Below are 24,764 nucleotides of genomic sequence, written 5' to 3' on the forward strand. Positions count from 1 at the left end.
TCCCGGTTACATTCTACATATCCTGTACTATTTATGCAATGCGAATGTTTTGCTATTGGGAGGAAACCGGAGAACTTAGAAGAAACCCCAAGTAGAACCGGGGAGAGAACATACACAACTCCACACAGAAAGTCGCCAGAGTCGGGGATAGAATTCAGGAAGAAAAAAATTTGTTCATAGACGCGCGTGTGTGTTGGGTTTTTTTGTTGTTGTGTTGACTCTTGTCTAAATTCACAAGAGGTTATTGGGTTAGATTGCGTAAATATATAAATGTGTCGTTAAAACCCGCCACCACCCGACACACAGCCAACTCGTAAGGGTTGTCACGTAAACAAAACATGCGCCTGATGAAGCTAGTTGTAATTACTGGCGAAACGTCATACTCAGTTTATAAATGTTGTGGCTTGGCTCTCCAACACACCGGTGTGGTGCTGTACTAGTGACGAATTGTCCACTTTCTGTTTACGTGACAACCCTTACTAAATGGCTGTGTCGGGTGGTGGCGGGTTTCAACGAAACATTTAGATATTTACGCGATCTAACCTTCAAAAAAACCTGTATTATGGATGATATTGGTCGCGAAAGCTTGCTACGCGTTACATCTTGTCTGAATTGTCCAGAACCATACTCTTTGGTTCTTTCGATAAAGTCACGTAGGTAGAAAATGAAATAGATCACGACGTTTCGATTGCAACACAAGCAATCGTCATCAGGTGAGACAACCACAGAAAAAGCTGTGGTTGTCCCACCTGATGACGATTTCTCGTGTTGCAATCGGAACGTCGTGATCTATAATTGTTCTACCCACGTGCCTTTACCGAAAGAACCAAATAGGCTGGATTCCTGCGGTCACGAAAGCTTCAAATCAAGATTGTCCATGCACCGCTTGGGGCTCGCCTTTAATATTTTGAGCCCTTCAGCCTCAAGGGCCCATCGCGTGCCCCCTAGCGGCTGCGGGACAGATCTCGAGACGCTGCTGCTGCTACTGCTGCCGCTGCTGACGCAAGTGACGGGAAATCAGCTCCGTGTGGCCGTGACGAGCAGGGGGACGAACCCGGCGATGCAAACGAGGAGGCCGGCAGCGGGCGGGCGGGTGTTCGTGTGTGTTTGTGTGTGCGGGGTTCAGGGTTAGGGGGTGATGGTGGTGGTGGAGGAGCTGACGTTCCACATCGCAAGCCCTTCTTCACGAACAACTCGCGATCTCACCGCACGAGTAACTTCAGCGGCCCGGAGTTTGGTGGTGGTGGTGGTGGTGGCGGTGTGGATTTGAAGGCGTCTCTCGTTCGGTGGTGGTGGGGGAGGAGGAGGACGATTCGACATTGAAATCAGCGTCGTCACCAGCGGCAACTCCACCACCACGAAGAGCGTCGTCAGACCGATGAACTGAAGCGGTCTGCCCGTTCGTCGGACTCGGCCGCGTCGATGCGAAGCGATAGTTGTTGTTGTTGTCGACAACGTCCACCAAGGTGGGGTGGGGGGGCATCGTCAACAGCAACAACAAACAACAACAAACCGCTGATGACGATGTGGAGTTTGTTAAACACGTGAGCCGCTCGACCCGAGGGAGGAGTAGGAGGATGTTGTTGTTGGTGTTGTTGGTGGTGCATGTGGAGGAGGAGGAGGTGTTGGAGGAGGTGGTGAGCTAACGACGTGGAGACCCCGAGGAGCGCCCCCGGCCACGGCTCCGTCCCAGGACCCCTCCACATCCACCTCCACCTCCACACCCCCTCCACATCCACCCTCCACCTCCACACACCCCTCCACATCCACCTCCACCCTCCACCTCCACACCCCCCTCCACATCCACCCTCCACCTCCACACACCCCTCCACATCCACCTCCACCCTCCACCTCCACACACCCCTCCACATCCACCCTCCACATTCACCCTCCACCTCCACACACCCCTCCACATCCACCTCCACCCTCCACATCCACACACCCCTCCACATCCACCTCCACCCTCCACCTCCACACACCCCTCCACATCCACCCTCCACCTCCCCCACGAGGTCGCGAGTCGCGGGGATGATGCAGGCGAGACGTGCGGCCCCCGCCCGGGACGCAACGAACCCGGACATCCCTGCGGCCTCCTCCTCTTCCTCCTCCTCATCCTGCTGCTGCTGCTGGGAGGAGGAGGAGGAGACGCTGCCCAGCCTGGTGAGGTCCCCTCTCTTACCCTCCTCCTCCTCCTCTACACCGGTCGTGGATACGACTCGAGCGTGGTTGGCTTTCATCCAGCAGTGGCTGACGATGACGACGACGGCTTGGTCGTCGTGAACTGTTTGCTCATCTTTGTTGTTGTGCCGTCCGTGTTCCTGCTGCGCAGGTGAATTGTTGGGCATCGTGCGCAAGTCCACTGCTGGATGCGCAGGGGGAGGGTTCCTCTCTGTTGGACCGTGCGAGTTCGCTTGGCTGTAGACACGGGAGCATAGAAGTGCATTACAACATTGGGGATGATCTTGGTTCTTTCGGTAAAGTCACGTAGAAAGGAAAAAAAAAACATAATAAAATACAATTCTCACGACGTTTCGGCCACAACGCAAGCAGCCGTCCTCAGGTGAAGAACAGCTGTCTTTCATTCAGACGCTGTCTTTCCGACAGACCTGGTCTTCACCTGAGGACGGATACTTGCGTTGTGGCCGAAACGTCGTGAGAATTGTATTTTATTATGTTTTATTATTTTATTATTTCCCTTCTACGTGACTTTACCGAAAGAACCAAGAAGATGAATCCCTGCAGTCACGAAAGCTTTATCGAAATTCAACATTGGGGGTGGTCTGCACCCTCCCCTACCCAGCGGCTCAGTCCAACCTCGACGCCTGCTGAAGGAGCCCGAGGAATTCCAGACGATTTGGTCAAAGTGACCCATCCGCACGCCTGTCAACAACCCACTTATCAGTGACCCCTGACCTTATTGCAGACCAATTCAGACATTATTGGTCACCCCGTGCCCTTATAAATCTCAACGTTCATCCTCCAAAGTCGAATCACAATGGATAAATACAAACAAATAGACACAAGAGAACATGTTTTTTTGCCCCTATTGAAACGAACCTGAAAACTCAATTTCCCTGTACAGGAATACGGGTAAACCTTACGGGTTGACGGCTATGCATTAGGTCGCTTCATTTACCCAGGAAGACATCGACGAGTCTCGATGCCCGTTTTGCAGGAGCGCGCCCTGAATGAGGATGTCAGTGCGTGGATTTTTGTCTTGGATGTGGGGGTTGACGGATCACGCGTGGATTGGAGTCGGCACGTGCGTGACATTGCCACGGACCGTGCTGCAAATTGGCCCTCAATGAAGGCGGTACATCAACTAGTTTGTTGGTTTACCGTAAGGCAATTGCACATTGAAGCTCTTCCCGCGTATAGGATACTCTCCGGAAACACCGGTTTCGTCCCACGGGCAAACACACTCCGTGAGTCATTGGCCAAACATCCCGCCAGGCAGGACCCTCCTAGGAAGTGAGTCTTGCGACTCGTATATGTGGCTTTTATTGGGCAAGTATAAAATATAATGTAGCGCAATTTTGTTTCTGCATTTGTTTTCTGTATACGATGTGCCGTTTGTGTAACAGTACAAAACTGGAGCTCGGTGTGAATCAAGGCCGTAGCCATGGAGTCAACATTGGGGGGGACCAAATCTTCCAGGGGGTCTGGGGTCCCCCCCCAGAAAAAAATCTAAATTAGAAAACTAATTTCCTGCCTAAAATATTAAAAAAATTCACTAACACATAGGATTAACTTTTTATTTATTTTTTTACAATAATTTCTAATATATTGTATTACATTTCTGATTTATCTTTTTTACCTTTTATTATTTCATTGTATGTAATGGCAGAGATTCGGGATTAATCAAGTACAACCATAACCACGATCATATAAACAGAAATCTATTTTATAGCAACATATTGTGGGTGACATTTTGAGCATATTTTAATATTGGGGGGGGGGATGTGTCCCGCCCAATATCTATTCTAATTACGGCCTTGGTGTGAATTACAGATTGACAGGGCCAGAGCTGTTAGCGAGCACCTCTGATGGCGGGTGTATAATGTGCACGAGTTGACAGGGGGAGGACCTCCCAGTGTCGTTGATGTTGGAGAAGGAAGTTGCTTTGCTGTGGTTTCAAGCAGATAGGGGAAGTGTAAAGTTCTGTGTTTTGAACAGGGGCCTAGCGAATGAAATAATGAATACGAGTATAAAGAGCAAACAGAACCTTGGGACGCGGGGCTTCCATGCAAACGAACATGCAAATTAGGTCTATTTGAGAAATGTACACATTAGGGTTCTATCTCACTGTGCTGTTGCACTGAGTTTGCAATGGCTGATGCACACACAGTGTTTAGAAGCCATGCTGGTTTAGAATTTTAGTTCAACTCCTGACGATGGTGTTCGGCAATCTTGCAAAGAGTTGTTGTCTCGACATGTTCTGCCCTTGACGAGATCAACTTCGCCCTATCAGATTCTTGCTGACAGCTTAGAGACATCGACAAGTCTGCACATCGTACGCTGTCGCAGTGTGCAATTCAATAGCATTTACTTGCAAGAACTCGCGTGACAACACGTGTCTTCATGTGTGTTGGAACAATTTATCTGGTCGTCAAAGATGTTTACTAACGCATCGGTAAGATATGCATACAGCATGCCCAGCCTGAGAAGATTGTCTTTTTGTCGTGGATATGTACTGTGCGTGTAGAGTGAGCTGCATTGTTCTGTCTGTACAGAAACAGAAAGTGCCCTCCTGCTTGGTTGTTTTGCATTTACAGTTATGGACTTTTAATGCCTTTAATTTGATTTTTTTTAAACCTCTCACTTAGTCTCAGGCCTTTTCAGGAGAGTCCTTGTTTCACCAATTCCATTAATTGGCATTCGGCTTCATGTGGGAGGCAACCGGAATACCTAAAGAAAACCTGTTCGCAGCAGGGGATAGCACTCTAAGCTGTTCACAGAACGAATACATCCACTGCTGTCACCTCACAGCTAAGTCCCTCATTCAAGTTAAACAGGCTCATCTCTTGCTTAGTTCTGGAAATCTGAGGAAATCCGGTGCATTCTGGATGAGTTGGTCATACTGATGTTATGGGAAGTCAACAGTGTTCATGTTATGGATATACTAACTCCTGTCGTGTAAATGTGTAAATTCCACCACCAACATCTGGTGTTTCGAAGCAGTTTCCCTTCCAAGTAAAATTCAGGTTTCGCCTTTCTTGCTTTTAACGTTTAATACCTAGTTTTTCATCCTTTTAACAAAAAAAAATACGTGGTATCATTATGAATTAATTTGATTAATCAATAGGGTACAACTAAATGTGGCGATCTCTGTTTTGAATGTCTTTTATTTAAACACAATGCCCCATCTCTGATCGCCGTGCAGTGCTGGGTGCCGGCCGGGGGTCCCGTCACGGAGGCGCGGCTGGAGGAAATCCTCGTCGAGAGCTTCTCTCACCTCTCCGAACGCCGCACGTGCGACTGCGCCTCCTGCACCACCATCGTCAGCCTTCTCTCGCACCTCGTCCACAACTGCCACCGACTGACCACCGAGTGCACCATATGCCACGAGCTGTGCCAGCTGATGCGGCGCCACGCGCTGGGCTGCACCCGCGGGTCCCTGTGCCCCGTGCTGCCATGCCCGGGGTTGAGCGAGCGCCTTGCGCGCCGCGCTGCCCTTGGCCTGGCGGAGGTGCCCGGCTGGGAAGTTTCCCGCGACCTGGAGTTCGTGCGAGAGGAGGTAGCGCCGCTCCTGTCTGACGGCGCTTTCAGGCCTCGAGTCAGCATAGAGTTCGATTTGGTCGCTGACGCGGAGATTAACGACGCGACGGATCCCGAGCAGAGGGCGAACAGTAATGCTGCCGTGGCCACAGGTCTGCAAGGAGCGGGAGAACGGTTACAATTTGGTTCGATCCGAGGTGCAATGGCACAAAGCACTTTGAAGGAAGAGTCGGGTCGTGTGGAGCCAGAAATCGCCGGTGCGCAGCACAGCACCGACCCCGAGTTGCGCCGCACACACCCTTCCGATGTGCGTCCCCTGTCCTCGGCACCATCGCAAACCCAGTCGGGAATTGCCTCAATTTTTCTGCCACCATTGTGCGAGGCGGTGGAGATGATAAGCCCCATGGAACAGCTGATGTTCGGACTTAACAGCAGTACGTTCTCCAATTCTGAGGACAGCCTCCTTGCGAACCAAGAGAACATCCAGGCCATGCTGATGTACATCAACGAGGACTTTTCCAACTCGGGCGTTCAACTGCCCGACGTCATTCAGCCGGAAAACACGGAACTCAACACGGAGGCTGCGTGTGCCCCACAGGGTGCACGGCCGTCGTCACCATCGTCTCGCGTGATCTCGAACGGCGATGGCCGCACTGCAAAGGCGGACAGTTTAAAACTACGCAAGTCAGACTCGCTGCCACTAAGCAGGACCAATCGGGCCCCGAGCAGACCACTGGAGCGACGCACTTCCAATTATACGAAGGCTGTCGTTCGCTCTCACACCAGCCTACGAGCAGTTCGCTCCGTGTGTCTGTCTGCCGTTCCCGTGTCCGTGAGGGCCCGGGTTTGTGTTGGAGAGTCGCGTGAGCTGAGGGAGCTGACGGTTCACTGGGAAAGCCTGGGCCCGGTCAGCGACTCGGTCTGTGAGGGCATCCTACTCAACAAAGTAAATTCCCGCCCCTTCACAAGGATGTCACGATGATGTTTGTGGCTCACCAACGAGCTGGCCAGCTGTTCACGAGGGGCAGAGGCCCAAGTCTTGATTATCCGGGGTAATGGGGGCAAAGGGTGCCCCGGATGAAACAATACACGGATAATTCTAAACAGATGAGGATATAGAAACTAATTTAATTTCACACACAGGCTTTTACGACATTATTCACCTAAAAAACCCAACAGATCAGGTTGTGACGTGGCCAAATATACCAATTAATTCTGTTTTCAGCTCAAGAAGGGCATTCACTCGAGGTCTGAGTTGTTGCTGACCCCTGATGATGCTGGGTTTAATCTCTAGTGAAACGTCGTAGGAAAGTGTCAACACTTTTCTCACTTTTCAACCCAACTGAATTATTACCAAACAAAATAATTTGGCACATTTTTCCATGACTTAATGACCTGATATGTTTCGCTTTATCGGATGTATTACCCTAATTGACATTGTACCTACACGATCTAGCCCACAAGAATGCAACTTTAAATCAGGTTGCTCGTTTACACACGTAGAATGGCTGAAGGCACAGAATGCGTTGTCTGTTTTTATTGCTTCCTGAAGTGGGCAGTTTACTTGCTGACATGTTTGCAGTCACGTGGACGCCAAGTTCTCTGACCCCCAACAAGCGAAGAGAGCAGCTGATAATGAATGCAGTGTGAGCGTGGATGCATTTATTTCTTTATCCACAAGCTCATTTTATACGCAACCGGATAGCCGCCTCCAGATAATTGAAAGTAACCTGTATTATTTTGTATGTTTTTTGCAAACCTCAGGAGTTTTTCGACGACCAAGTGGCATTTTATTGAATGTTCTTGTGAAAAGAAGCAATAGACATGATTTGCATTTGGGAGTTGCTAAGAGAAACTGGCTTTGCATTCTTATCTGACTTCAACTCACCACGACAGGGGTTTTGTCCCGCGTTGTTTGCCTGTGTCGTAAATATGACTCTTACTTCCTCATCAAATGTCTGCGTGAACCGCACTGAATACTCACACCGAGGGTATCATCCATATTTTGATGAAACCCTTGTTTTCGTCACATTGTTTGCTCAATTTTGGCGGTGTCGCGTTTTCGTGAAAAATATCACGATGGCAGGGCGACCGATTGTGTTCTTGTTTTGTCATCGCACAGGAGCTGAGCCCCATCGGGGGCAGCTACCGGGAGGGGCAGCAGTGGGAGAAGACGCCCCGGCAACTCGGACGTGGCCGCTTCGGAAATGTGTTCGTCGGCCGAGACCTCTGCACGAGCTTCCACTTTGCCGTCAAACAGGTGGGGTGGTGCTGGGTGGCGCTGGGTGGCGCAGAGTGGCGCTGGGTGGTGCAGGGTGGGCTGGGTGGCGCGGAGTGGTGCTGGGTGGGCTGGGTGGCGCTGGGTGGCGCTGGGTGGCGCGGGGTGGCGCTGGGTGGTGCTGGGTGGCGCACGTGAATAATGATCGTAAAGGCATTCGCCGTCATCTACACTCCGACTCATCATTCGCTGTTGTGGTCTACAGAGACTGGGTGGAAGGAGGCTTGGACAACAACCTGCGATGAAGTCACACGCTCGTGCACATTTCATTCCCGAATAAAGTTTAAAAATGAATTGGCAAGGTCTTTATTTTCCCTAATGACAAAATCACCTGGAATGCGCCCAATCTCATCACATCTCAGAAGCCAAGCAAAGTTTAGCTTGAATAGTGTTTGTTTGGGTAACCACGATCCATAACAGGTGTTTTAGGTAGCGGAGCTATGTTGTGGGTGGGGTAGCAGAAGTTCAGTAAAATCCACTGTTGTAGTGTACTTCTTTGCTTCTATATATTTGTGTCCCCCCTTCACCAACTCGCACTGACCAGCATGGTGAAGTATGGTTAAATAACAATGTGAATAGCGTGGATTGTCAATCCAGCAGTGGATTGACAAAGGGCTGTATTTTCAAAGAAAGCCTCACTGAGCCTTGTGTTTAAGATGGCCCTGCATTGGAATGTATATCCAGTTACATTAATCAGTACTTAGCATAGTGTGGAAGGAAAGGAGTTTCCAGAGAAAACCCACCGTGCGTACAAGGAGCGAACACTCGGTGGTCTCGACAGATTGCTTCACAAACTCACACGCTGCTGTACTGCCACCTCCTGGCCACAGGGCAGCACAGTGGGTTTGGGAGTTTCCCCAAATCTCTGCGTGAACCACCGACCTTTGCCTCCTACGTGCGATCACAGGCGTGCACCACTGCTCCCAGTGTGTTGTTGTCGATGACGATGTTGTGGAGCGTGGTCGACAAGAGCTCCACACGGGTGGAGTGTGTACAGCTGAGCGGGAGGCGTGTGTGCGTGTGTTCAATTCGTTATCTTTGTTCACGCGGCGTGGCAGCTGAGCGTGGACAAGTTCTCGGAGAACGAGTTGAGCATCTGGAGCCGGCTCGACTCGCTGCGCCTCGTGCAGCTCTACGGTGCCGTGCGCGAGGGCCCGCGTCTCTCCCTCTTCATGCAGGTCGCCGAGGGTCAGTGGAGCGCCACCCTCACTCTCCTCCTCCTCTTCACACACACAGATAGGCACATACCCATACATACACGTACAGTCTTTAACAGACTGTCGTGGCAAGTCCTGTTAGCGAGCACCTATGAAGGCCGGCATTGGCACACGAAGGTGTGAGTGGCCAACACCACACCCGGCCAGCCGAATTTGTCTAATGTTTGCACAGGCTGAATTGACCGAGATGAGGCCAAGGACTGATTCAAATATTCGTCACTGGTGTTGGTCGTGAGCAGGAATCGAACTCGGTTAGCCAGGTTTGTAGAGCAGTGCGCTAATCGTTATACTACCATTCCCCACACCCTCATATACAAATACAAAGATCCCCCGTATAGCCTGAACACACTTTTTGGGGAGAATGCTGTTAGCGAGCATCTATGACGGCCAACACGGCACACGAGAGGGTGGGTGGCCAGCACCACACCCGGCCCCCTTTGTCTCTTGAGTGGCGATGTTTACACACAGCACCAGGTGCTCATTTGAGGCTGAGTAGACCTAGAGGAGGCCCAGGACCGGTTAAGATCATCGTCACTGGTGTTGACTGTGAGCGGGAATCAAACCTCGGTCGCCTGGTTTGTAGCGCAATGCGCTAACCGCTGCACTACCGCTCTCCACCCCTCATAAGCACATGCATGGTCACATTAACGGATGCACACTCACACAAACACCCTCGCGCAGTGCGAGAGTTGCCAGAACGAGACATTAGCGTAGGGTGTACATTTTTTATTTGCAGAATTTATATGCATTTTAATGCTGTTTAACTTCCCGCGTGGACTTGTCTGTGGTACGTGTGGGTTTCCTCCGGGTCCACCAGTTTCCTGTCACACTCAGAAATACCCAAAGAGGAACTGAAACAGGGTCCTCCTGAAAAAAAGAGTGGTGAGGCAAGGCGAGGCTTTCCTGTTGAAGTCATTTTAATGCAATTATTATTTGGTCGGACTCATTGTTCCTGTACCGTGTTGGCTTGTGTAATTGATTTTAACTCAACAGAAAAGACAAAATAGACATCGGTGGAAGTTGTTTCTGTAGTGGGGCACATGGAAGAGTGCATACCTACATACTTAATTTGGAGCTTTCGTGACTGCAGGAATTACTTTTTGGTTCTTTCGGTAAAGTCACGTATAAAGAGAAAATAATAAATTAAATACTAGCATACGACGTTCCGATTGCAACACAAGCAATCATCATCAGGTATAAATGAAATAGAAACATAAATCTAGTATACTTAGAAATGTAATGTAATACAACAGAGAGTCGGATAACATAACAGTCAACACCCTACCTGGTTGATTACGTTCTTCCTGAGAATGCTAAATTTGAGAGATAAAACACAGAACCAGAGACATATAGACAGACATATAAGTGGAGACAGATATCACAGAGATACATGTGTGCCTAGGTATCTCTGTGATATCCCACAGTTCATCACTTGAAGTTGATCTCAGAAGTCGTTGTGTGATATCTCTACGCTGCTGCTGCTGCTGAGCTGTGGCCGCGTGTCACGGGCACCGTTTCGCACGCAGGGGGCACGCTCGACGTCATGATCTCCGACAACAAGCAGCTGCCCCAGGACCTGGCGATGCACTACACCTGCCAGGTGCTGGAGGCACTGGAGTATCTGCACCAGAACAACGTCCTGCACGGCGACGTCAAAGGTGCGGCCGCCGCTCTTGTGGTGGCAGCGGTCCCCCCAGCGCTGTCGACGCGTATAGCAGGCACCACCGCATCACAGGTTCAGCGTCTGGCTTGGGTTAATTGCTGCCGGGGTAAACGCAGCTTTACAATTGAGCGGGGCACTCAGGTGATTGATTTTTTATTTATCAGTGTTAGCTGAGCATGGACCCAAAGGCCCAAAACGGCAAGCACCCAGCAAAACAGCACCGTTGAAGTTGTAGTAGAGAAGGTGTCGATGCATTTTGTTTTCATTGTGAAAGGTTACAAGGACTGGGGAAAAGAGATGATGGGAGGGAATTTCAGTGTTTAGTAGTGCAAAAGAAAGAATAATAAAGTATGGTGGTTGAACACAGTATGGATGATCGACTGGCCATTGGTTGAGGGATGATGGGCTTCCTGCTTGAGACAGGGGCCTGAGGGCCAGGTGCTCAACTGCTGTCCCTGTGGACCAACTATAAAGTTGAGACATGGCGTGCTGTTCTCGGTGTTGAGTTGGTTCATCTATTGGGCTTATTTACGCCGTCATGTCAGGGCTTAACCCATGGCCTCTTAGGCACATTGCTTAGCCAGGCCTGTGGGCTGCCTGTCAGAGACAGTGCCTTGGCTGATGCGGTGGAAAGGGTATATTTTTCCTTCGTCTATGTGCTCTGCATTTTTTGAGTCTGGTCACCTAACTGGGAGCAGTCCACTGCCCAAGTGTTCCCATCTGTCACCCTCTTCCCCAGCGGGATTTTTCCGCTCACAACACACCGTAGTGAATCACACGTGTAAGAATTGATTGTTTTTCATTTGTGTGTCATAATTGGTTCACGTCATACCTGCAGGAACAAGTGGCGCAACATTCACCACAATGTTTTTACTCAAAATAATCCCGTGATTTGAATTGCGACCCCCCAAATCGCGACAATTATCGCGAGAATATCATCTGGTTCGCTGACCCGGACAGCCCCGGCTGAAGTGAATCCCTGTTGATTTCCGTGTCAAACGCTTGGTGGCGAGGTGTTTCCCTGTCCTGGTTAATCCTGCGAGTGTCCGTCTGGGTGTGCAGCCGATAACATCCTGATGTCGGCCGATGGGAACCAGGTCTGGCTCTGTGACTTTGGCTTCTCTCAGCTGCTGCCTCCGGGTTCCAAGGTTCTCCCCAAAGGTAACGGAGCTCCCCCCGTCAACCCTAGCCACTGCCCAACAGCGTGCCCACTAGGGCTGTGACAATGCATCCATTCATCGGTGTAATAATTAAATTTTGATTTATGTCAAGTGTATGCAAATTCTACGTTTTGCTATATTTGGGCCGACAGAGTGAACGTAACTTTACAAACGAGGCAGAAGCACAAGCGGCAACACAAACGAGACGCTACGAACGGAATGGAAACAATCCAGTGAAGGCCACTTCATTCACGCAATGTTAAAAATACAATTGATTCTGGAATAGAATTGCGGCCCTTTCACAGGGGTTAGATCCAGACTGTCTCGTGCCCAAGGGGGGTGAATGGGTGCCAAGCGGGACAACCTAATGATCACACAGTGAAATAAAATGTGCAAATAAGCCACCAATATCACCTTGCTAATTCGCATAGATTTCCTCATCATTAGCGAGCTTTGCATGGGATGAAGCAGTGTTATTAAGCATTCACTTTAGCCTCGTAGTAACAGCAGCAATTAGCAGAGTGAGCAGTAGCAACTGTGATGCTCAGAGGTAAGGGTGGTGTTTTCAGCAGGAGGAATGCGCATGTCAGTCCATAACCACTCTGTGTCCTGCACATGTAACGATATTGCGCTGTTGCTTGAGATCATTTTGGTGAGAGTGATACATTTCGAGGTTGCTGGTGATGCACGAGGCTTATAACACTTATTAAACTGGCACTGCTGAGTATCTGGGTTCGCAACAATGTCCAGGCCATCGGTGATTAAAATCAAGGGTTATTGATACTCTTTGTTTTTTTCGGTAAAGTCACGTAGGTATAAAAATAAAACAAAAAATAATATATATGATATTTTATTTTTCTACCTACGTCACTTTACCAAAAGGACCAAAGAGTATGGATTCATGCAGTCACGAAAGCTTCAAATCAAGGGTTATTGATGTAAAGAGTCGATGGTCTCAACCCTATCAATGCACAAGCAAATTCATCCTAAACTACAGCCAGGGGTGAGGCCTTCATCCAGCAGTGGATTGACATCGGACTTTGCAACCTCTAGTTAGGTTAAGCTATTTCGAATATTAGTTCAGTGACATCATCTTTCGATTTAGCTTTTGGCATGGCCTAACCCAAAGAAAAAAAAATGTCGCTTGTAGAATTATCTTCGACAACTTACGGTTTGAATTGATTTCAAATTATATTGCATCGGAATGCAATCACATCTCGAATCGCTTCACTAAATATTAAGGACTACATTGGGGCAGTGCCACGCCACTTTTGGGGACGAAGCGACTGTACCGCGGTCTGACGCTCCACCGCTCGCCGCAACATTTCGGGAATGAAGTCTCTTAGTCCCACAGTGATGACACTTTCGTAAAACCATGAATCTACACCGGTAAAGAAAATCCACAAACAATTGTTAAAGGTCATTCCATGACCGCATTCGTTGATTAACCAGCATCGAAGGAAATTCTTCTTGGCTTCAGATTAAAGGCAGCGTTGGGCAGGCATTGAGAGGTGATTAGTGGCGTGCTTCCACCTTGCGTCAGTAACAGCCCGTTCCTCGCCATCTGGAAAACCTTCAGAAGCTCCTCTTTGAATTGCAGGTCTCTGCATCACAAGCAGCCTCGCTATAATGAGGCCATGGGAAATCAATGGGGATCAGTGAAACTGCCCTTTAGCTCATGTCAGCATCCCAGCAGATTTTGCAGAGGATGGGTGCGGGCAGCTGGGCGGATGCCCCAGGAGGGAACGTTCCGGACGCCGAGCCCCTGGCCACCGATGTCACCTCGCTGCCCCATTGGTCCGTGGGCACTGTGTGACGGAGAGCAGGATACAAACTCATTATGCGTTGCTGTGGAGCATTGTGGGTAAAAGCACATCTAAGTAGAATTTCATTCTGTGTCCCCGCGTACACGTCTATTATGGATAAATTAATGTTTTTATTCTGTCGGCCGATTGGTTATTCAGACCAATATTACCCAGTGGCATTTGTTTAAGCAAGCGAACGCTGGACCTGTTCCAACCTTCTCGGTCTCATCAACAAAGTCAGGCTTGTTGAACGAACACGGCTGCATTTACACCATTGGAACCTCTTTTGCCAGTAAAAAAATATGATAATTGTTTTTTTACCCTTCTATCTGGCAACAAAACTGACACCTTTTTTACAAGGAGTCATGTTTGCATAGACCACAATACCTGCAGTCATAATGCAAACAAAAAACATAACTCTGATAATATATGCACTGTCCTTGAAGTTGATTGGTCCACACCCGAGACAGCTTTCCTTAGAGCCTAGTCTCACATGGGTTGGACCAGATGACGCCAAAAGGCGCACAACTCAAAGACAATGCACCATTAGAGTATGAAAGCTCGGGGTAAGCATTTACACCATTGGAACCTCATTTGCCAGTAAAAAATATGATATTTGGTTTTTTACCCTTCTATCTGGCAACAAAACTGACACCTTTTTTTTACAAGGAGTCATGTTTGCATAGACCACAATACCTTCATAGGCCACAATACCTGCAGGTATTGTGGCCTATGCAAGCATGACTCCTTGTAAAAAAAAGGTGTCAGTTTTGTTTCCAGATAGAAGGGTAAAAAAACAATTATCGAACACGTCTGCGTTTCCAGTTATTTTAGGAAATTGACGTAGTGATTCCAAACCGACGTCGCTGTGCACCACCCAGACCAGCAGCCACGCGGCACGCAGACGCACATGGCCCCGGAGGTGGCGGCGAGCGCCGGCCACGACTGCAAGGCGGACGTGTGGAGCGCATGCTGCGTGCTGCTGCACATGCTGAACGGGCGCCACCCGTGGATGGGGCGCTTCGCTGGCGTGAAGGTGCTCTACTTCGTGGTGAGTGGCGCACGCACGTGCCGTCACCTGTCGCCGCATACGAAACACACGGGCAATGGACTTGATGCAAACGACGCGTCGATTCTCGCGTGCATGATGGAACGTTTAGATTGATAGGGGGATCAATGCTGTGCAAAAGAGTCAGAAAAAGCAAGGCCATAAAAACAAGAGAAAATTAACGGTAACCGATTTTTTTTTCGTTACCGCAAAAGGTGACGATTTATCAAATGTCGATGTGGGAGAATTGTATGTACGTGGTGTCCACGCACCACCATTCACAAATACACACAGGACGGAGTCTTTTGTTCTCTGTCCTGTGTGTATGTGTCATCAATATCCCAACACGAACACATGAATGCCAATGTCACGAAATAGTCTCCATGATCTAATCTGCCTCGAAAACAATGGTGCACGTTAAGGGTGACTACGCGTGTCTCGTGGCAAGATTCCACCTGTGACCTTCACGAGCGGCGATTCAAGAATTCCCCGGCGTACGGGTGCAGAAACACCGAGCAAAGCCAATGAACCCACCATATTGAAGAACCGCTGTGAAATTCTGAAAAATTTTACATAATTAATCTGAACATCTACCAATAAGTTTCTCACCACTCAGCCACGCGCAACAGAGAAGAGGGAGATTTGTCACCCTCTGTCTCCTCCTTGGTTAATGACTGTTGGTCGTCAAGCTCTGCTGTTGTGGCTGGTGCATGCAGATTGTGCAGCAGGAGGCTCCCGTGAACGAGGCCCCCGAGTGGTGCACGTCGTGCGTGCTCGACGTCCTGCGGAGCGGCCTGCAGAAGGACGCGGCCGCCCGACCCACGGCCTCGCTGCTGCTGAGCCAGGCCCGTAGCGCCCTCGACGAACGTGAGCCCCTCCGCGCGTCGCGTCCAAGTGCAGTGCCAAGCCCAGCCTGTGCTGCTCTTGTCGTTGCTACATGCGTGCGTGTGTGTTCGTGCGTGCGTGTGTGTTCGTGCGTGCGTGCGCTTGTGTCCGTGTGCAGTGGGAGGCTTGGACACGGCGTTCTCCTTCCAGGAGTGTACCAGCAGCAGCATCTTGGTGAGCGGCAGCCTCACGGGGCGCCTCGTGAGCCTGATCAACCGGCGAGCGTCCGCTAACGCGGGCAGCGCGCAGCTCGGCAGCCTTGGTCAGCGTTCGCTCCGCGCTTCTTCTAGCACGGCGCCTCTGTTAAACGAACAAGCGCCGCCACCGCCGCAGCCACTGCCACAATCGCAGCCGCGGTGGCAGCCTGAGGTTCCAAAGGCAAACCCTGCATCGTTATTGCAACCGCCACAGTCTGGGCCGCCAGCAACGCACAACTCTGCATCGGCACAAATGAGTTCCCTGGCTGATGTCAAGCAGACCTTTGCAATGCAGGAGCAAGTGACTCTACCGTCTTTACAGCCTCGACAGTGCGACCAGCAGGGCAGCTCGCAGGGCCCAGAGACAGTGTCCGATCATAGTTTGGCGGCGGCGGTGGCGGCAAAGGAGACGCAGTCGTTGCAGGCGGAGGGCAAGGGCGATGGGGGTTCACCTAGGCCGGAGGGCGTGATGCACCCGCAGCCAGCGACGGACGTCAGTGTGGCTGGAGGAGGCCCCGTTGACGGTCAAGAGACCGCAGAAAAAGCCAGCCGCGCAGGGGCCACTAGGCACCAAACACGAACGTTGATCTCCGTCGACGCGTTGGAAAACTCGATTCTTGGATCCACTTCGCTGGGTCCCTTGCCTGGCAACAATAGCAAGAAGCTGCCGAGCAGGAAGTCCCCCGTCGAGCTCGCGTGCCACTTCTCGGGCCGCTCCGCACCGGCGCGGCAGGGAAAGGCGGTGGCGGTCGGTGCCACGAGCTCGTGCGTGGCAGCGGCGGTGACGCCCGCGGCAGGAGAGACGCTCGAGGGAGGAGCGGAGCTCAGGGAGGAGCCTCTCCGATTTCCGCTGAGGAGAATGCCGGGTAGGCACTCCGACCCTCAGGCGGATTTGGACGATATGCAGAGAGGTAATTTATGATATATATTATTTACGTTAACATAGATTGTCTCTTTGAAAGGCCTGATGTATTCTTGCTTCCATGCCCTGCCGCGGCTGCATATTCCCTACTTCGCTGGGCCCCTTGATGAGCACGTCCACCTGTGTTAGACACAAATTCTGTTGTCCTTTATTTGTTCAGGAGAGAATCACGGAGTCTCAAGACTCTTTTCAGGAGGGTCCTGCATTGGGGTATTTGTCCACTTCCATGCATGAGCAGTTTGGCTTCACTTGGAAGGAAACCTAAAAAAACTGACCCCTTGGAGGGGATGACGCTGCCCAGAGTGTCTGGCAGAGATGGGTCGTGTACCCCCGTGCTGTGCTCTCTTTTCCTAGACATAACGTCACCCAGGAGGTTGGGAGTACCACATCAGATGATGATCTCTGTAACGTTTATAGGCGACGTTAAAAGCATGCTTCTCCCTGGATTCTCAAGTGTTGATGGTCTTGGCCCGATCACCGATGACTGCACAAAAAAACTGCCATCATATGAAAGGTTCCTCTTTTGAGTTAATTTGCCATATTCCAGCTCTGAGTACTAAACATTGGTTTTGACTGCCGTGCAATTTGCATTTCTCTATAGCAGGTCATGTGGGGAAACGCAGCACTCCTTGTGTGGATAAGAGATTGTCTGAAGGGATATCAGAAGTAGTTCTATGATATCACCTTCCAGAGACCGTTGTTGTACACGGGGTGATATCTTGCCACCTGGGCATTTCTTCTTCTTCTCATGAGCTGATGCCAATGAGTAAGCTCGGAAGCGTAGAGTTGTATGGAAAGTTATCTCCGTTTTGAATTACGGTACTCACGCTGAGTTGTTTTTTTTATTCACGCCCGCGGTGTCTTTGTGTTAATGGCAAGTATAGCGGAGTGCCTCTAACATTTCCGTTGACACATCAGAAAATCATAATGGGGAACAAAAATGAGCGTACAAAGGGAAGAGCCGGTCAGCACATTGTTGACATGAGCGTCGACATGCACGCCTCTGGCCAGCCCCAGCGCGGCCGTAACGTGAAACTCGACAGGAGGACTCGGGAGACGATCCAGCTCCCACGTGTTACACCTCGCGCGCGCGCACACGGCGCTGAGGCCTCCGCGTCGTGCGACACGTGCAATCGTGGCAATTTGTCCGCTCGCGATACGATTGCTTGCTCCGATTCGGTGGTCGCTATTCGATTCGAGCACATTTGTTTTCTTTTGGTGAATGTAGCGGCCTCTAGAAGGGAGGAGGGGTCGTGCATACGCATTACGTACGGGGAATTTGAATCGAAAGTATATTTAATCTCCTGAAGGACAAAGACCAGGTGCAACAGCTGCGCAAAGACATCAGTAGTAGCCTACAGTCCATCGACAACACCCAGCTACCTGGAAAGTTAAAGGCCTGGTGTCTGCAGTTTGGTCTCCTACCCCGGGTGTTGTGGCCCCTAGCAGTGTATGAGGTTCCAATCTCAACAGTGCTTGCACAAAGGATAGTAACATCTCATCCTGTGTTCTTTGGAATCTGCACGTGAAATTTCGATTTAAAGCTTTCGTGACTGCAGGGATTCATCTTCTTGGTTCTTTCGGTAAAGTCACGTAGAAGGGAAATAATAAAATAATAAAAATAAAAAATAATAAAATACAATTCTCACGACGTTTCGGTCACAACGCAAGCAGCCGTCCTCAGGTGAAGAGCAGGTCTGTCGGAAAGACAGTGTCTTGCGTTGTGGCCGAAACGTCATGAGAATTGTATTTTATTATGTTTTATTTTTATTATTTTATTATTTACCTTCTACGTGACTTTACCGAAAGAACCAAGAAGATGAACTCCTGCACGTGATTACAGTGTGTATATCAAGAATGTAGCAGTTGATTTTAATCGGGAATCTTCGCTTCGTTACACCTTTAGTGATAACCTCGGTAATGTAGGGTTACGAGTGTATATTACTCTAAAATGCGGGGAATGTGCATTACCCAAGTGGAAATAGGCTGATAAATCACACCTTAGCGCATGTCTGACAGTGGCCTAAGTAATAGTTGGTTGCAGGAAAGAATTCGTTGAAAATGTTCATTACCTGAGCAAAAATTCTGCAGCTAGGGCATGAATAACCAGGAAATTGGGAACAGTGCTACCAATTCCAGCACCCTACGTCTGACCAATGTGGCGAGTCCGCTGATTCTACTCGGCCTTCCATGATTCGCCTCGTCCTGCGATCTGATTGTCATGAGATCAGGGGTCACGGGTCAATTCAGGAATGGATATATACATTTTTTTACAGGACGTATTCGGCACCTTCAGTGGCTGTTGGGCGGTTACGAGAACCCGTCACTACGCAAATTCTACTCGCCGCGTCATGTTGTTGCCGATGCATGCGGATGTGCCCACCCCCCTCCGCCCGTCCCAACCCCGACGTGCAGAGCTCGTGAAGCAGCTGTCGGTGCCGAACCCGACGGCGCTGCACGACGCCCTCCTTAACTCGCTCATCGCCGAGCCCGAGTTCATGCCATTCGAGGACGACGCGGAGGTGAGCACCGGCAGGCGTGGGGCCAGATTTCACTGTTTAATGCAGGATTGCTCAGATCTTCTTGCGAAGTCAATACTCTGCCCCCAAGTTCCGCTCCTACACGTTTATCACCACAACCACCACTGTCGAGCTTTATGTCTTCAAATTAGATTTCCGCAACAATTATATGTTTTTAATGTGAGCCAGTGAATTAATGAATTGTGAGCGGGTAGACCGCTTCTTGCCTCGGGACAAGTGACGCAGAAAGCACGATCGCCAAACTTGGCATTTGGCAAACGTTTCTGCTGATCGGTCAGTTTGCTAACCATGTCCGATCATGTTGATCATTAGCATTAATATTATAGCATATTTTTTGGGTCTTTCGGTAAAGCCACGTAGATAGAAGAATAATAAAAATAATCACAATATCACGACGTTTCGATCGCAACACAAGCAATCGTCATCAGGAGAGAGCTGCTGATGCAGGAAAATATCTAAAAGTTGTGTGGAAATCCTCCCCGTAGAGGCGAACAAATCTTGACTTAAAGCTTTCGTGACTGTAGGAATTCATATCCTTGGGGTCTTTCGGTAAAGCCACGTAGATAGAAAAATTATAAAAATGATAAGCTGTAAGTCAAGATTATTATAGCATGTTAGTATGGTGCGGCCATTGACGTTAATGCTTTGCTTTCTTTTTGTGTCCCACTAAGAGCATCCACAGCCTGCCTGAGTCTCCTCAACTCCCAAGCACCGTCCACCTTCAAGGTTAACAACTACGTATTATATTTCCTGTGCGTTTCATTAGTTGGCTCTCCACTTGAAGCTGAAGCTCTGTAATTTCGAATAGAATCGCTTTGCTCTGTGTTCCTGCTATTTCTCTTGCGTAAGCCTGTGCCCCGCCGCCCCCCGCTCCGCCATACGGCTTCGGCTCCGTGCGTTAGTTCTCCGCGAATCAGTCGACACGGTGGCGAGATGTTAACTCCCTACAGGAAGTTGTGGGTTCGATCCCGACCCTAACGCCTGTATATTTGGACTTTGCATGTTCTCCCTGTTGTCGTGTGGATTCTTATCCGGGTCCTTGGGTATTTTCCTCCACATTTAGAATCAAAATGCGTTTAACGTATTTGCCTGCTACAAATGGCCACGTGATAAGCCACTTCGTTGAGCTATCGTTTGTGGCCAGGCCGCTTCTGAAAAAGAGCTATACAGCTCCGTGAGCCTCATCTGGTAAAATAAATAAAAATAGTGGCAACTCTCGTAGAAAGTTAGAGACGTGCGGCAGTTTGCCTTGCGCACGCTCTCACGAGCAGGAGCTTCTCCCCACTGCGATCGCAATGCCCTCGCCAGGTGGGACAGCTGCTGGTCAACGAAGGGACTGGGATCTGGGAACGAGCTGCGGTTGTTCATTACGTATTTCTGCTGTTGCTGTTTGCTGCTCTCTCAGTGTCGACCGTCTTTGGCTATTTTTGGCCATTTTCACAAATGTCACCCATTTGGCGCCAGTTTTGTAGTGTTTCTGCTCAAGAGCAGGTCTGCTTCTGCTAACACGTTAATCTATCCCTAGATTATTGTGTTTTCCTGATTAGGTATTTCTGTAAACATTTGTAAACATTGTGCATGTGAGTAGTTAGCGCATCTTGTTTTGAACCCGGTGACTTGAGTTTGATTCCCAGTAATGGCTTACATCGGTGACGAATATGTGAAACAGTCCAGGGCCTGCCCTTGGTGACTCAGCCCTAATTGAGTTCCTTGTGTGGTGTGTATAAAACATCAGCACTAGGAGAACAGAGATGACTGGGCGAGGCGTTGACCACACTATCCATGCTCTTGCGCGCGCCATGCCAGCCTTCGTAGCTGCTAACAGCAATGTACCTCGGCAGTCTGTGTGACTGTAAGCGAGACCTTTGCCCGCACGTGTGTGTGTGTGGTGCGGGGGGTCGGGCATGGTGCTGGTCACCTACCCCCCTCGTCTGCCGTGTCGACCTTCATAGGTGCTCGCTAACAGCACTTGCCTCGACAGTCTATTAAGGCTATACGGGGTATCGTTGTCTTTGTTGCAGCGGTGCGAGTGAACGTGCTCGGTCTGGCAGGGGAACACGAGTTCACCCTGTTGGAGCGGGTCGGGGTGACGGTGGAGGAAGTGGCCATTGGCATCAAGGAGCGAGTAAGTGCTCGCATCAGTTTCAAAGACAATGCATAAATTATCAGAGTATTGTTTTTTTTTGCATTTGACTGCAAGTATTGTGGTTAATGTAAACATGATTCCTTGCAAAAGGTGTCAGTTTTGTTGCCAGAAAAAATTGGAAAAACCCTATTAGTGTCATGTTCCGTTCGTGGCTCTGGTGGCGAGAGTAAGTGCACGTGCGAAGACCAGCGGAGTGTGAATATTTTTTTATCGGAAGTATAATGAATCCGTGCCGAGTGACACAGCTATCAATCCTGTCCGAGAAATGAAAAAAAACATTCTAAGCTGGGCAGAGTATCTGAACTGTGCTTTGTTAGAATAATTTAAGGATAAGCACTGCTGTGTGACGGTCGACCGACACATCCATGCACTCTTCTTTACGTTATAAAGAAATGGACCACATCATGTGCCAGTGGAAACATTTAACGAATAATTGTCATTACGGCGCGATACAAGTTCAACATACAAACATACAATTCTGCATGAACCTAGATACTAAAGTCATTATACCACATACATTCAGTTTGTGTATTGTAGCCACTGCTGATTTGATTTGATTGTATATGTGGCTGACTGGTGCTATGCTACTGTAATCCAGAGCTTTGAAGGAAAGGGTTTTCGGATCAAATACAATTTTCGTAAAATGCTAAAACCTGTTGGGCTGCAAGATGGACAGGAGAATGCATTCCTGCAAGTGGGTCTGTGAACCCATCTGTGTAGATCTGTTGAGTGAAATCCCCTCACATATCTGGTAGGGATTTTTTTTGGGTGCTCCGGTATCATCCCACACTATGGGTGTGAATTGTTTTTGAATGTTGACAAGGGCTAAAACTTTTAGATTTTGCTTCAAACTCTGTACAAAAGTGTGCTGCCTGCAGCGACGCCTAGAGCACATGTCTCGCAGTGCACGCACGCGCACAGGAGGTGGCCGCGTGGTTTGCTGCTGGCGTGTGGCTCCGTGTAGCCCCGTCTCTCTCCGTGTGTTGTCCCTTTTGCTTTCTTTAACTCTGTTGTTTTAATTCTTGGAAGGCAACAGCACCCCAACAGTAACTGCGTAAATGCAGTACTCATCCGTGATTTTATTATTGTTGATTTAGTAACGTTTAAACTCTTTTAAAAGTTTAACATTTTCATAAATTAGAAGCTGTCTAGTACCCCGATCCAACACTAAAACAAAACCCTCATTACAATGGAATTGGCTGAACATGTTAATGAAAATGAGTCTTGAGACTTGGTGAGATTTTCTGGATAAGTAAAATTATATTATTGCTCGGCTGGAATTATTTCCATCAATCCAAGTGTCTCGCTGTACCAGCACCCTGCTGTCACAGCTTCCTCCTTGACCTTTCCAAAAACAAAATCCTCATCTTCCCGCACAGCCTCATAACAAGCGTGTCTTAATTTTTACCCAGTGTTTTTATATAGTTATATTTAGACATGTTCGAGGTTATTTTGTTAAACCAGGCGAGAAATCAAGAGACCGGGATAGTCGAATTTGCAAGAGTGACCTGGGTCAACGAAATTACAAAAGAAAAAAATATATAAAGTAAAGTATAGCCATGAAGCAAACAGAAACCAAAAACAACTTTCACATGAAAAATCTAAACTATTGGAACATAAATCACTTCCAAACAATCAATTCCCTGTAGCATAAGCCGGCTTGTGCAGATTATGTTTAGACGCTTTATACATTCAAATTGTATCTTTTGACTGATTTATCAATTAGGCGTAGGTAATTGCATTTCATAAGGAAATTTGCTATTTTTTATAATTCTGATTCGAAGCGTGTGCTTGGTCAATGTAGCACGACGGTTGGGGCACCATGGTCCGCCACCACACGAGGCCTACGGCTTTGCCCCAGCCCACAACCAAACTGAGAGGAATATTTTTGAAATAGCAACACTGTGTGTCTAATTTTAGCACACTCAATCGTTTCTGTCACCCACTGCAAGGGGCTTTTGCAGTCACAAAAGTAACCGAGTTGTGTGTTCACGTTTGACCTGACGTGCATTTGAAAGTCCTGTTTTAGCCCCTTGGTAAGGGGAAGATTCCCCCACCCCTGATTTCACAGCAGTCGTCATTCCCGTTGCCCATGACTCAGTGCGATCAAGACCCCTGCGCTGTGGCTTCCTGGCAGGTGGCCCTGCCCACGTTCACGCTGACGTGGCCCGACGGCACCGAGATGGCGCAGCAGTTCCAGCTGCGGGAGCCCAGCGTCGCGCTGCGCTACGTGGCGGCGGGCGACGCACCGGGGCTGGCGTGGACCTGGAGGGTGAACGGAGGCCACCTGGAGAAGCGACCACCTCGGATCTCGCCCACATCGTGATGCAGCTGGCGGTCGGGGGGCGGGGGGGGGCGTCTGCCTGTCGTGGGGCGTGGTCAGGAGCGGACCCTGAATCGACGTGAGGACGGTCGTGAGGACGGCCGCGGGAGCAGACGCGTAGCCTCCAGGCCGCGTGCCGCGTGCCACCGCCGCAGAGCCGGCTTCCACGGAGTCGACGGTTTGATTCTGACGTAGACGCCGGTAATGTCTGTGGAGGGGGTGGCTAAAGTGGCAATCTACTGTGAAGACCAACCACGTAATGTTGGTAAAGACTCGGCATATGAAGAATCGGTGGTTCATTAAGTCACGGATTGAAGTCAGATCAGTTCTTACGCTCAAGATAAATGCACACAATCATATGCATGATAATCAATTATTTACCACTGATTAGAATTGTGTTAATGTGACGTTAAGCCTCATATGCAAATGAGTCGGATTGTGCAAAGAAACACAAATGAGATTGCCAAAACGAGACAGACAATTGTTAATTGAATTGCATTGTGACTCTGAATGATAGCAGAATTGCTGTGGGGTGAATATGTGTGGTGGTGAAACATCCTGTCGCCAATTTGAGAGTTCACTGGCACGCCACTAAAACATTGAATTGAAAATGCTACGATACGTAACATAATATCGGGCTAGTTTGCATTTTTTACTGTTGTGCGTTTTATAATGGGCTGTACATATTTTGGGTGTGTGTTTGGAAGTTGTAATTTGTATATCACACTCATCCTTGTTTTGTGCCCATGACTGCTATCCTCGCTTTCACACGCAATGCTTTTTCAGCCACTTAATAAAGACCATCACGGTATCAATGGAACAGCGCGTCGCATGGTGTTTTGGGGAATCGCTCATTAGATTT

At 49.2% G+C, this 24,764-nt stretch overlaps 1 protein-coding gene across 1 annotated transcript; it reads left to right on the forward strand.

Annotated features, from left to right (window-relative positions):
• The first annotated feature begins 1,071 nt into the window (after positions 1 to 1,071).
• Positions 1,072 to 24,722, forward strand: LOC133345962 (uncharacterized). The gene is made up of 13 exons (XM_061557120.1): positions 1,072 to 2,160; positions 5,384 to 6,664; positions 7,841 to 7,978; positions 9,055 to 9,184; positions 10,740 to 10,871; positions 11,939 to 12,037; positions 14,723 to 14,892; positions 15,606 to 15,756; positions 15,893 to 16,882; positions 19,309 to 19,415; positions 20,105 to 20,159; positions 21,455 to 21,558; positions 23,717 to 24,722. The coding sequence occupies exons 1-13, from the start codon at positions 2,029 to 2,031 to the stop codon at positions 23,903 to 23,905; spliced, it is 3,678 nt and encodes a 1,225-aa protein (XP_061413104.1). The 5' UTR covers positions 1,072 to 2,028; the 3' UTR covers positions 23,906 to 24,722.
• The last annotated feature ends 42 nt before the right edge of the window (positions 24,723 to 24,764 follow it).

Source organism: Lethenteron reissneri, chromosome 23, assembly GCF_015708825.2.
Source record: "Lethenteron reissneri isolate LAM-NWPU_2019-01 chromosome 23, ASM1570882v1, whole genome shotgun sequence".
Lineage (NCBI taxonomy): Eukaryota > Metazoa > Chordata > Hyperoartia > Petromyzontiformes > Petromyzontidae > Lethenteron > Lethenteron reissneri.

Excerpts from the sequence above, each read along its gene's own strand:
- LOC133345962 (XM_061557120.1), top strand. The coding sequence starts at position 2,029 with ATGATGCAGGCGAGACGTGCGGCCCCCGCCCGGGACGCAACGAACCCG. Across the intron at positions 6,665-7,840 it reads AGGGCATCCTACTCAACAAA|GAGCTGAGCCCCATCGGGGG; the intron begins GTAAATTCCCGC and ends GTCATCGCACAG. Across the intron at positions 21,559-23,716 it reads CCATTGGCATCAAGGAGCGA|GTGGCCCTGCCCACGTTCAC; the intron begins GTAAGTGCTCGC and ends GCTTCCTGGCAG.